The sequence below is a fragment of the Cryptomeria japonica genome, chromosome 4 (assembly GCF_030272615.1).
Source record: "Cryptomeria japonica chromosome 4, Sugi_1.0, whole genome shotgun sequence".
Taxonomy (NCBI): domain Eukaryota; kingdom Viridiplantae; phylum Streptophyta; class Pinopsida; order Cupressales; family Cupressaceae; genus Cryptomeria; species Cryptomeria japonica.
In genome coordinates this window covers 317,606,809-317,619,806 of record NC_081408.1, presented here as the reverse complement: position 1 = coordinate 317,619,806, position 12,998 = coordinate 317,606,809, and the positions used below count along the sequence as shown (strand labels likewise).

The window sequence follows — 12,998 nt, the reverse complement described above, 5'->3', positions numbered from 1 at the left end:
CGACAATGTTCATCACCTTTATTATGATTAGAATTAGGATTAATTTTAATAAAATGAAACACAACATTCTTATCATGCTTCAATCTCCAAAAGATTCTAGTAGCTAAGTTCTCTTGGTCATTATTGAGAGCAGGTCTCATCTCTTGAGATGTACGACAAGGGTTTTTATAAGATGGATTGCTTTCTATGATTTTAACTATATCAATATCAATGAGTCCTTGCATTACATTATGAAAATCCAGACAATCATTGGTATCATGGTGATTGGTTTGATGATGTGAACAAAAAGAAGTGTTTGTGGAAGAATCACCTTTAGATGGACGATACTTTCTATGTCTTGCATGATAGTCTTTAAAATTATGAATCCTAAGCAGATCATCCATAGGTGAATGATGAGAATGTCTTAGACCTTCGATACTAGTTTATGTAGGAGAGTTTATAGCCTGACTTTGATTCCTTGTTCAAATTTTCTAATTCCTTGTCCTCTATAACCTTTTTTGATATTATGTTATAGCCTCTCTTATAAGAATATTTTAATTAAGAAGAAGGAGTATTATAATGGATTTATTTAAATATTTTAGTGTAAGTATATCTAGAAGGAACAAAGGGAGAAGTAGATGAAGAAGGAATATCCTTTGTTGGTAGATTCTCCTTTCTATCATCTTGCATATCCTCTTTGATAGGTTGGGAAGAAAGTTCTTTCTTATCGAAGGCCTCATATTTATTTTATGGTATGTGGGGAAAATAGACCATGAATGGAATTCATAACATCATCTTCTCTACAAATGTTTTGATGGTTAAGATAAGCTCTAGGAGAATAATGGGGATCTAGAGAGATTGAAACACCAATATTTTGACCTTTCACCCCCTTGTGCTAGGGTATGCATATGAGAAAAAAATGGTACCAGTTTTCTCTTCAATGCTTTCTCTTCATTAGAGAGACCTCTAATAGGAGTATTAACTCTTTCTTAATTCACATGAGATACCTTAGGAGAGATAAAAGTATTAGGTTTTTCATTAGTATCTCTATAGAATTATGATCTACAAAATCTTTTATGTGATTTACATATATAATGCATTATCTTAAAAATATCACCATAAAGAAACAGTGTAGTATCCATTCACCATGGTCCTCCAAATTTTTCATTGTCAAAAAGTGAACGTATTCATCTTTGCGAAACTTATCAATCCTTCTGAGTTCCACAACTCAATACCTATTTATTGCACATAGAAAGAAGGGAAAATTGTTGGGAATAGGAATTTTACTAAGTCAAACCCTAGTTTAAGAATTAACCTTGAATGAATAAATGCAAATACTGAAATAAATATAACAAAGATATATCTCTTATTTGTAATTGCTGATGATGATGCTTTGCTCTTTGAATGTAATCACATATGTTTTATGAAATGGCATAAACATGACAAAACCCAAATCACACACACATGCTTGCATAGCAATAATGTTATTTTTCTCCACAATGGTTGAATGATGAATATGTAGCCTTGAGGATTTTTGAAAAATTTCTGATTATCAATGCTTCATGGATGCACAAGTGATAAGATATTTCAATTTATGATGCTTAGATGAAATTAGTCTGATAAAGTGTCTTTATATGGGGGTTCTAGGTAATTTACTAATTAGGCCAACCTCTAGTGATCATGTAGAGCCATGGGGATCAAATCTTATTGTTGAGATAAAGCCTTGACCCCATTTCAAATTAGGGCTTGATTCAATGAGACCATGACATTTTGGGGTGCCATGGTCTAGACCCGAGCGCTCCACGCCCTTGTCCTACCTCAATCAAGATCATAACAATGTCAAAATGGAGTGGGTATCCCATGGTAGGACCTAGAAAAGGTTATTCATATCCTCAAAGCTACAAAAATGGCACAAACGGACCTAGAAAGGTCATGATGATAAGACAAGCTGAAGTAGGGGTACAAACATGAGTTGTAAATTGGTCTAGTGACAATTTACTATGCTACACTCCTCTTCGTCATATTCTTCTTCCTCTTTTTCCTCTTCCTCCTCTTCCTCTTTTTCATCTTCCTCTTCCTCTTTGTCATATTTTAAATAATTATTATATTATTGATTTAAAAATCTTAATTTAATTAATTTACTATTTAAGATTTTTTTCAAACTTAAAATTATTTTTAATATTTACTTTATTATTGTTGTATAAAGAGTATTAAAAAGAAAAATTATTATAATAAATTAATTCTTTATTATAAATTATATATTAAATGAGCAAACTGAGGGAGTGCACGGGAGGAGGAAGTGGGCAAACCAGGGTTTCAGAAAATGGAGACTCTAGTGAGGCGGATGAAGATGGCAATGTCGATGCTCTGGGAGAGGGATTTTCCTCCGTGGCCTTTTCTCGATGCTTTGTTCTGTATGTGGGTCGTGGGCTTTGCAAGGGGTTGTTGAAGCCAAGATAGAGGAGATCCTGATTGAAGATGTGGTATGTTGTTACCTAGCATTGGGGATCAATGATGGGCACGTTTGCGTGGATTTGTATGTGGTCTTCTCTATTGAGATTTCTTTGGTTCTTTTCCTGGCTCGTGGGCTTCCGCATTCTCTACATTCTATGAGGAGGGCTTTGCAGGGAGAGGCGCATATAGGGGAGAATGTCGATCTAGGTGTTGATGCTGCATGGTGCCTCTATTCACTGGTGAGATTTATTTTCGGTGGTGGCCTCTTGATCGAGGAGACCTTTGCTATCTGGGTTCTGAAGATTTTGAAGATTTTTTTCACGGTCTGTTGTTAGGGAAGACACTTCCCTCCATGAGAGGCGTTTGTTTGGCTTTTTCGTGCTCTGAGGGGCATTGTGATGGTCTTGTTTCATGTTTATGCAATCGTTTTTATGGATATCACAACTTGCATCTTTGGTGGCTCTGTTCTTTTGTGGAAGATTTTTTTTTTGGGCCTATTGCCTATGGATATTTGTTAGCTAATATGGGGGTTTGGCCATTGTTTTCTTTGTGATCCCCATGCGCCTCTGGTTCCATTCTTATCTTGTGGGGTCCTAGTGAGATTATAGCTCGCTTTTCTCTATCTTAGGTTATTTCTTTGTTCATTGTTGAGAGCATGAAGTTGGTTTTGGTCTTGGAATGGATTTTTGGCCCTCTTTTTTACCTCCTTGCTTTTTTCTATTGACGTGAAAGGCATTTTTGTGGAGGGAAGGTTTGGCTGGATGGTTGTTGCTAGTTGGAGTTTTCTAAAGGTGCTTGCTGCCTTGTTTTTCGAGGCTGATTATTGCTCTGCTATCATCACCAGATTGACTAGTCCTCACTAATTTTATCCTATGGGGGTGGATAATATGGTTCTCTCTATTTATTTTATGTATGGATTATGTGGGCCTTTGGTTCTTTGAAAGGTTCTGGGAGCCTTTTCAAAACCCATTTTTCCACTCTTTGAGTGTCACTTCTAGATATTTTTTCGCTGGCTCTTGTTTTGTTGAACGATGCTTGGAAGGTTCAGCTGGTGATTTTCTTCCCTTCAAATCCTATTGAGGTGGGTCTTTTTCCTCTAGAGGTAGAAAAATGCTTTGTTGGTTGGGAGCCGATTTTCAGCTGGATTTTATTTGCTGGTTTCAACTTGTGGGTTTTGGCAGCCATTTCAAAACCCAAAATGCTGCTAGTTTTGTGAGCTAGTTCAAAACCCAATTCGGGTTGTAGGAGCCTGGTAAAACCCACTCTAAAGGTTGAGGGAGCCTAAAAAAACCCTATGTTTTTTGTTGAAGGTTGTGGGAGCCTTGTAAAACCCACTTTCAAGGTTGACGGAACCTAGAAAAACCCTATGTTTTTAGTTTTTTTCTAGGGTTGGCTAGGTGCTAGTAGTTTTCAAAGGCCCAATCTAGCCATTGTTTGTGTTTGGTTAGGTATTGGCTATGTGGTCTTTTGTGTCTAAGAGCTTGTCTTATCAGGTTGTGTGAGCCTTTTAAAACTGATTAATCAGGTTATGGGTGCCTAGAAAACCCTTGGTATCCGTTGAAGTTTAAGGGAGCCTTGATAAAACTCATGTGCTAGTGAAAGGCTTTGGCCTTCTACCTTTCCAGCTAGGTTTCATTGATATCACTTTGCTGCTAGGCTAGTTTTTAGGCTGATGATCATCGTTGATGTATCTTTTGCAGCTGTTTGTTTTGGGTTTCCAATCTTAGCCATTAAATCTGAGGGTTTTGGGTCCCTTCAAAACCTATTGTAAGGGGTTTTGGGTTCCCTTAAACCTCATTTATCCTAATAAAAAAATTATATATAAAATAAAATATAAATATTTTACTTATTAACTAAAAAATAAAAAAATGTCATTTAATTCTTTTATATATTTTAATTAATTAATTTAATATTAAAAATAAATTATTTTATTTATAATAAATCTATGTGAATCCAACAATAATATTTTATTTTATATATTTCAGGAAGGTGCACCGCTAGTTGTTGGTCAGGTTATGAGGAATCGGTGTAGACACCCTTTGTGGAGAATCAATAGGGAGGGTCGTTGGACTTCTTTACCACAGGGAGTTTTCAAAATTAACATAAATGGTTCTTCTCGTGGGAATCCTAGTCATGCTGGTATTGGTGGGGTTGGTTGTGATAGTTCTAGGGACATCCAGTTTATTTTTTCTATTTATAAAGGCTTCTAGACGAATAATCTTATGGAGGCTATGACCATCTTGTACGCTGTTGAACGCAACTCTGTTCTTGGTTGGAGAAAAATCATTCGTGAGTCTGATTCTTAGGTGGTGGTCACTTTGCTTAACAGACAACAATTGGATGACAATTATAGTTGATCATTAGGTAAATTCTTTGGTTATGTGGCTCTTTCGATTCTATTGATTTTAGGCATATTCCTAGGGAGTGGAATGGGGTTGTTGATTGTTTGGCCAAATGGGCTTCTGATCAAATGTATGCTTGAAATATTGATGATAAGCGGGATTTGCCTCCTGAGATGGCTGCTATGTTAGATTGTTTAGTGGATAGTGACAGGGCTCTTTAAGTTCCTTGTGGGGCAGCCTGTTCTTCTCTATATCTTTCTTGTTCTTGAATAAATTCTTATCCCTCTTTTAGTGAAAATGATTCCAAAACTTAATACCATTCAATATTTGCATTTAACTTTTAAAAATGATATTTTAATTTGTCAAACTTGTCTTACTAATTGCATCATGAAAAAAATATTTTATTTCTCTATGAGAATAAAACGAATCCATGGCTTCATCGCTTCTCTCATGCTCAAAAAATGAGAACAAATTAATTACTACAATTTTCTCATATGATTTTTGAAAGATAGAACAAAGAGAAATAAGTAATCCTCATCTAAGTGTTTGAGCCAATTTATGCACAAAATGTGCTGACAATATTCCACTCCGTACATAGCGCAAGCCATAACAACTTTTGTTCGGATAAAATCATTTCAGTTTCATCTAATCTTAACATTGAAAATTGCCTCGTGCAACAGTCGTGGTCAACCACGCCTTCTCTTGCTTGGGAATGTGTAATATTTGTCTTCGCTTAAGCCCATTTTCGTATATAACTCAAGCGTTTTCCAAGCATCAGTGGACATAAGCAGTAATATCTATGGATACTTCTAAGCTTTTTTCGTTCTTCTTGTCATTCTCAGTTTCAGCAACGCTTCCACTCATAATAGCACTGCTAACTTGTCTCTATTTCTTCAATGGAGGAAGGGCAAAGGCAAAGCTGCCGCCGGGGCCTCGAGGGCTACCTGTTTTGGGTAGTCTGCTGAACATCGGTTCGAATCCCCACCAGTCACTTTATGCTCTCTCCAAGCGCTACGGCGGCCTCATGTATCTCAAATTGGGCACCACCCCCACCATAGTTGCTTCCTCTCGGGAGGCCGCAACTGCCATTTTCAAGACATTTGATTCCGATTTCTCTAACAGGCCGCACGGCGGGAGCGGGGCAGCGGGATCGGAAATTCTCATGTACAATAGAAGCGACATCACCTCGTCTCCCCAGTGGCCTTTTATAAGAAAGCTTTGCATTTTCCATCTCTTGACCCCCAAATGTTTGGACAATTGGCAGGAATTCCGAGAAGAAGAAATGACACTGTTACTCGCCTCCATCTTTAAACATCGAGCTACAGTTGTAAATGTGGGAGATTTTGTCAATGTCTTTACTTGTAATGTTATTGGACAGATGACGCTCAGGATGAGACTATTTGATGACAATGACGCAGAGGCCGAACATTTCAGAGAATTAATGGACGATTTCTTAAGCGCAGCTACTCGTTTTAGGATTGGGGATTTCGTAACTTTCTTAGAGCGGATTGGCTTGGGCGGTTCTCTTGATGAATTGAAGAGCGTGCACAAGCGCTTTGATCAATTTCTGGTGAGGAAGATGGAAGAACAGAGGCGTATGCCTTTGTCCAGCGAGGACGATGGAGGCAACAAGGACTTTCTACAGATTCTCCATCAACTCAAATCTAATTCTGCCAGCGAGGGAGGACAGCTTTCCGAGTCTAATATCAAAGCCATTTTACTGGTACGCATTTCAATACATAGTTTCAATTTACAGTAGTATTCTGTCATAAATATAATAGATGATTCCTGCATGCAATGATTTTAAGTCGGAAATGTAGGACATGATGGCATCAGGAACCGATACGGCTACCCGCACGGTAGAATGGGCGATGTCCGAGCTGATCCGCCATCCTCATCTCACGAACAGAGTGAGAAACGAAGTAGACGCAGTTGTGGGAATGGAAGAGAGAGTAACAGAATCTCATCTTCCTCACCTTAAATATTTAGAAGCAGTTGTGACGGAAACTCTTCGACTGCATCCTCCAACGCCACTATTACTTCCTCATGCATCTCCAAAATGTTCAAGCAAAGTAATGGGCTATTTCATTCCCCCCAATTCGCATGTCACGGTGAATGTGTCGGCCGTAGCAAGAGATCCAAATTCATGGGAGAGGCCATTAGAATTTGATCCAGATCGCTTTGTGGATGGACGAGATTTTCGAATAATACCGTTCGGGGCAGGGCGAAGAAGGTGCCCGGGCTATAATCTGGGGCTCCGTATGATTCATTTTGCAGTTGCAAGCTTTGTTCATGCATTTGATTGTTCGCTTCCACCTGGTGAAGAACCCCAAGATTTGGACATGAGTGAGAAATTTGAGGTCTCAATCCACAGGAGTGTTCCTCTCAATCTTTTCGCCACTCCTCGTCTGCCTACCCATCTATATAACTGTGCTCGCAATTCACAGGAATGAGAAATATGTAATTGTTTGCTCACAACTCCTGTTCTCTTTCAACCTTCGTTCCTTCCTAAGCTCACCTATCTATTGTTCGTATTGGTTTTAATATTAACATTTATATATGTGTGTTTCTTAGAGCATGGTTCTAGCATAAATTATTTATATATTTTTCATAAGTCAAGTATTTTCCATTGTCATAGGTCTTCTTATATGTATTGGCCATCACTGTAGCTAACATGACAATTATCATTACATATATATTAAAATAGAGGCAAATTTGATAAATCACATTATTTAAATTTATAATCATTGTTTAAATCTATAAATTAATAGGTAGTTTATTATCTTGAACAATAAAATATTCAAAATAATTGTCATTAGAATACTGTGATAGTTAAGTTGTGGTGATGTTATTCATGTCATCAAAATTCAAACTTGATTAGAATGTTATTGTTGAATGTTAAACTTGATTTACATTTCGAAGATAGCAATTAATATTGTGTGGCACCTTCACTATTTTGACTAATATGCATTTGCTTGTATGAGCAGGTGCTTTGTGCAAGCCTACTTCCTGTTCATGGTCGACTCATACAACAAGAAGTTGCATGTACTCATTTTGTTGTTTCAATCTTGTACGAAGGTTAGGAATTTATTTCTTTATGGTATGCATAATGTGATCGATCAGTAAGTTTGTATATTTGTTGCTACTACATTAATTTCCCTAATCGACAAGTTTTTTTGGTCGAAGGTTTCTTTCACAAATGGGTGGTGATAGATTATTGATAGGGTGTCATATAATGTTTTTGCATGGCTCGCATGGGTTTTTTTTAGATTGGATAGATCTCATTTCTTTGGCCTGCCTTTTTGTGTTTAGGCTATCGTATTTGCTAGAACCTTTTGAAGGTTTTGTTTCAATTTCTACACCAAAAATTATTTTCTCATGCATTGGTTCAATGGAGAGTTCTATATAATTTGGCTAATGGTTTAATACATTTTGTAGGCCAACATATATGTTTATTGAATGGTTAACTCTTATGATTGGTGGTTTCCTCCTTTGTCAATGTTTTTTATGAAGTAGTTTTAGTTGCCTAGAGATTATTTTGGCCCCCTTTGTGACTCTATGTGGGAGGGGTTTCTTTTTCTCACAACTTTGGAAAGTGGAAGCCATTTTTTGAAAATAAGATAATCATCAAAAAGGTTATTTTGTCTACTTTCTAGTGTTGGTGAAATTTTTTGAACACGCCATAGGACTGAGAATCTGGATCTTCTAAATCTTAAATATTGATCTTCAAACTTTAAATCACAAGCATATAATCTCAGCAATAACAAATTATGAAAGTATGAAACACAACAAACACGTGAACATGAGATTAAAATGGAAAACCCAATCAAGGAAAAACTACATTGAGAATCAAACTAACAATATAAATATAATTTGTTACAATTTTTTCTTTGAAATACCCTACTCCTAAGAGTATTTGTAGAGCAGGGGTGAACAACCTTAGAGCAAATACAAATGACTTGCAAGAATGAAACTCATTGTTTCAAGGCAATTCACAAAAACTTGCCAAGAAACTCACTATCTTTTGGCAGAGAAACAAATAACTTTATTGGAATGAACAAGATCTCTTAATCATGAAATTTATCTTGAGCCGCTATGTCAAGAGATCAATGTCATAAAAAACTCTTTTGATTCAAAAACACAATCTTGGTGTTTTTATCTTAGGGATTTAGTACTTGGTATGTTTTTGAGATGGTTCACGATTCTCCTCCTATGCTTTTAGATAAAAATAAGTAAGGCAAAGAAAGAAAATTCTATATAGATATTGTTTGTATATTAAATATTAAGATATCATTACAAACCTTTGAAAATACTTTTTCCATTTATTGAGTGTCATCACCATCATTATATCCCCACCTTACTTCTTTACTATCACATTAACATATTCCTAGCAACCAAACCAATCTCTTTGTTGACATAAGAGAGACTCACCCCTCTCAAAGAAAACATAAAACTCGCAAAGCAATTTATTTTTTGATGCAAGAGAGACTCACCTCTTTAATAGAAAATACACAGCTCATAATTTAATTTATCTATGTCTTGCTATTGTAGCAGCCATAGTCCAAAAATCAATTAAATTTATTAAATACATTTCAAATTTGCAAATTTAGAAATTTTATCAACAATTTTCGCTGAAACATCACAATTCCATCCATTCACATATTCATTCTCCTTTGTTTTCTTGAATATGAAGTTGTTCTAACTCTCCTTATGTAACATCAAACATTAACTTGTTCTCATAAAAAAATAAATAAATTATTTGCATTTTGTTGGCCGCTCTGTTCGACTTTTCCTACCCGCAAAGATTAGACTCTTGTTTTTTATGAGTTGTTAATTAAAAATGTAGAAAAATATCAGACATTTCTAGTCCTTTTGCCTTATTGTACTCTTGCATGTTTGTTAAATTTTACTAATTGGCCTTTGGTAACTTTTTATGCTAATTCTGTTTTTCCAATTTGTTCATATATTCAAGAATCCTCCCTTCCATTTTATTAGTGAGAAGATTGGTGTCACAATTAATAGAAAGAACATTATATATTTGATGCATTTTAATATACAATTAATTCTAAATTAAGTAAAGTAAAGTTGATTAATTGTATGATTTCGTGTATTATAAAATGTGTTATCTCAAAATTTATTTGTATATGTAGTTTATTTTGTAGTCAATGAATTGAGATTGGTACATACAATGCATTTGTCAAATTGTGGTGACCAATTATATATTCATTTAATATGTAATCAAAATACATCCATTATTAAGGATCAACTATTTATTCTAATTATGAGAAAGATTTTCTTTTTTGGAAATAGTAATTTGATTTTTGTATAGTAATATTTGATTGTTCTTGTATTTTACTGGTTTTGAGAGTATAAAAAAAGGTTGTATTAGTTCCTTACACTATGTACTTGTTTTTAACTAAAATAATCTATTCTTTGATGATTATTCTTTTTGTTTCTCAAATTGTGTTAATATATATTGGTTGAGGGGGGAAAGCGAGACTGGGTGACTAGGACCTAATCCCACTTCTACCAACACATTGGGAATACAAAAGAGCCTAGGGAAATAGCTCACTTTGGCTACTTCTTGTCAAAAAGAGAGAGCCAGGGGTTATCTCTTATGTTTTCTATTCCTCTTGTTGTATATAAAGAGAAGATGTGAAAAATAGGGTGTGATTGATCAACTAGACTAGGCGATGAACAATGAAGCATACATGAATTGAAATTAGAGAAACTTGTAAAACTGAAACTAAGATGCTGAAAGAAGAGAAGGGGGAGGAATTTGAATGTGTACCTGGCACAAAACAATGAGTCAAACTACCCGGGAGAAGGTTGCTATGCCCCTATCCTGATTCTGCAAACATGAAGTTGCAACTAAGAGACTGCAATCTTGATGTTCTGGGCCCTCAACCTGTCAAATTTTACTTGGAAGTGGTGGGGACAAGGGCACCACACCCCTTTCCCCGATGATTTTGGGAAAAATATGAGGCCTCAAGACAATCCTTTTGCCTTTTAGTAGTCTTGAAAGTCTTCCAGGCACCTATACCTGGAACTAAAAAAGGGGTTCGATTGGCTATATAGGGCTTTACCCTGGTCAAAACCCTTATTTGGGTGATTTACACCTCCACAAATAGCCGATAATGTATTGAAAATGTGTGTGCTAGAACCTTGTGTGTATACAAGATCCTAAATGAGAAAGATAAGAAACTAGAGCTACCCTACGCTTTAGAGAGTAAACCCAAAATGCATGTAAATGTAAATGAGAATGCTCTAAATCAAATGTGATAAATGATCTAAAGCATGAATGCAAATATGAAAATAAGTGTAAATAAGATCATACAAAGACATGAAAATAACATGAAACCATACCAATCCCCAAGGGAGAGATATAAGCCACTTGATCTCCTATTATTCCTCAATGTCTTCAAGGCTCCTAATTAATGATGAATTCTTGATGAATACTTGCTTAATATTGTTGAAGACTCTACATAAGCTTCCCTTTCACTACAGAGAAGGCTCCTTCAAAATTGATCCAAGTTGATTAATTCAACTCATGATCTTCCTTTTTTTACTTTCCTTCAAATGAAGAAAGAGAAGTTCTTATATATGGAGCCCTAGACCTTATTTTGGACTTTAGGCCAACTTAGAGATTGAATTTTCTGCCAATTTCTTGGGGTTAAGCATTATAATATCATAGAACTATGCTCCCAAAATTTTGGGAACAATGTCGGGGACCGTGTATAAATTACACACGGTCCAACCAAATTTTCATGAAATTTTCAATGCCATTAGATATGATGATATTAGATTGAATCCCAAAGTTACAACTAATTTCAAGATGTTTTGATATGCAAAATCGGTCCTTAAAGGTAGAAATAAGACATAATTAGGGTTTATGATTTAATGATTTATTGGAGGAATAAAATAATAAGGGGCAAACTTAGGCTAAAGGGCCCAGTTTTGTGATGTGGGGAGTGATGAGTTATGACTTTAGATTTAATTAAATTAAATAATTAAATTTTTAAAGAAAAATTACTATGCAAGATGCAAACACAGTAAGGTGGGTGCTAAACTAAGCATAGAATTATACCACCCTAGCAAGGGTGTACAATTTACAATGCTACATTTAACCCCCACTTTAGTGGTCATATGACACTACGTGCATATGCAAGCTAAAGTAAATAAAAGTAAACATTCATGAAAAATGATATAGCCACAAGTTGTTGGACGAATCCCCCGACGGTATCTATAGTACATAGTTAGGAATGATACCCTATAAAACCACATGTTAGATAAAATCACAAAATCACCTAAATTATTACTAAGAAAGGTGTATGTGGGAAAAGCGGGTTGATAGAACTTGAAATATGGAAAATGGAGTTCTAGGGAGCCTTGCTCACACACCCACAGGACTTCTTAGTGCAAGCTATGGAGTCATGAAGTATGGCTCAGCTTCCCAAGGTTGGTTCCATGGTTCTCTATCTCACAAGGTCCCTCAAACCAATGTCTTTGCGCTCAGATCACTGAGTAAAGTGGTTTAGGGATGACAAATGCAAGAACGAGGGATGCTTGGTTTGATTTTAAGATGAAATGCATCCTAAGTTATACATGATCCTATAAATGCAATAAACTAGTTATAAGATGACAAGATTAGTAAACAAGACTATCCTAGCATGCTATATTAGTCTATGATTAAGCTAAATGATAAGGAACATACTCTAAACATGCATATTTAGATTAATTCCTATTTAAAAGAGAGGCTAAATGATGAGCATAAATGATATATGAAAGCTTGAATGGATTTTAGTATAAGTGTGATGCCAAAGACTTGGATGATAAAAAATGGAGGAATGAGAGCTCTATTTATAGCAAAAATAGGGCAATGGATGGTCAGGATTGAAAGAGGCAATCAAGGGTTGAGTTTGAAAGTTGGGAATCCATGTTTGCAATTGGTACCAATGAAATGGTGACAATTGTCAACATAAGGTTGGTTGAAAGGAGATGTAAGAAGTATTAAATTATTGAGAAGACCTCATGGTTACCCTAGGGGTTAAGGGTTAAGGTTAAGTTAAGATTACCCATTGGATAAAGCTTTTATCCAAAGGATAAATTCTTGTGCAAAGGATTAAGGATAACCATGGTCAAAGCAATAAATGCTTGATGAGACCCTTGGGTTACATGGAGGTTGAGTTTAGGGAAATTCTTTAACCATGCTAGAGGGTTGAG

General features: G+C 35.7%; 1 protein-coding gene across 1 annotated transcript; it reads left to right on the top strand.

Annotated features, from left to right (window-relative positions):
* The first annotated feature begins 2,381 nt into the window (after positions 1–2,381).
* On the top strand, positions 2,382–7,228 carry LOC131038834 (flavonoid 3'-monooxygenase CYP75B137-like). Its single transcript, XM_057971391.1, has 4 exons — positions 2,382–2,672; positions 4,419–4,572; positions 5,618–6,498; positions 6,596–7,228. The coding sequence occupies exons 1-4, from the start codon at positions 2,382–2,384 to the stop codon at positions 7,226–7,228; spliced, it is 1,959 nt and encodes a 652-aa protein (XP_057827374.1).
* Positions 7,229–12,998: the final 5,770 nt, after the last annotated feature.

Coding starts and splice junctions, on each gene's coding strand:
- LOC131038834 (XM_057971391.1), top strand. CDS start 2,382: ATGCTTTGTTCTGTATGTGGGTCGTGGGCTTTGCAAGGGGTTGTTGAA. Junction 4,573..5,617: donor TGGGAATCCTAGTCATGCTG/GTATTGGTGGGG, acceptor TGTCATTCTCAG/TTTCAGCAACGCTTCCACTC. Junction 6,499..6,595: donor ATATCAAAGCCATTTTACTG/GTACGCATTTCA, acceptor TCGGAAATGTAG/GACATGATGGCATCAGGAAC.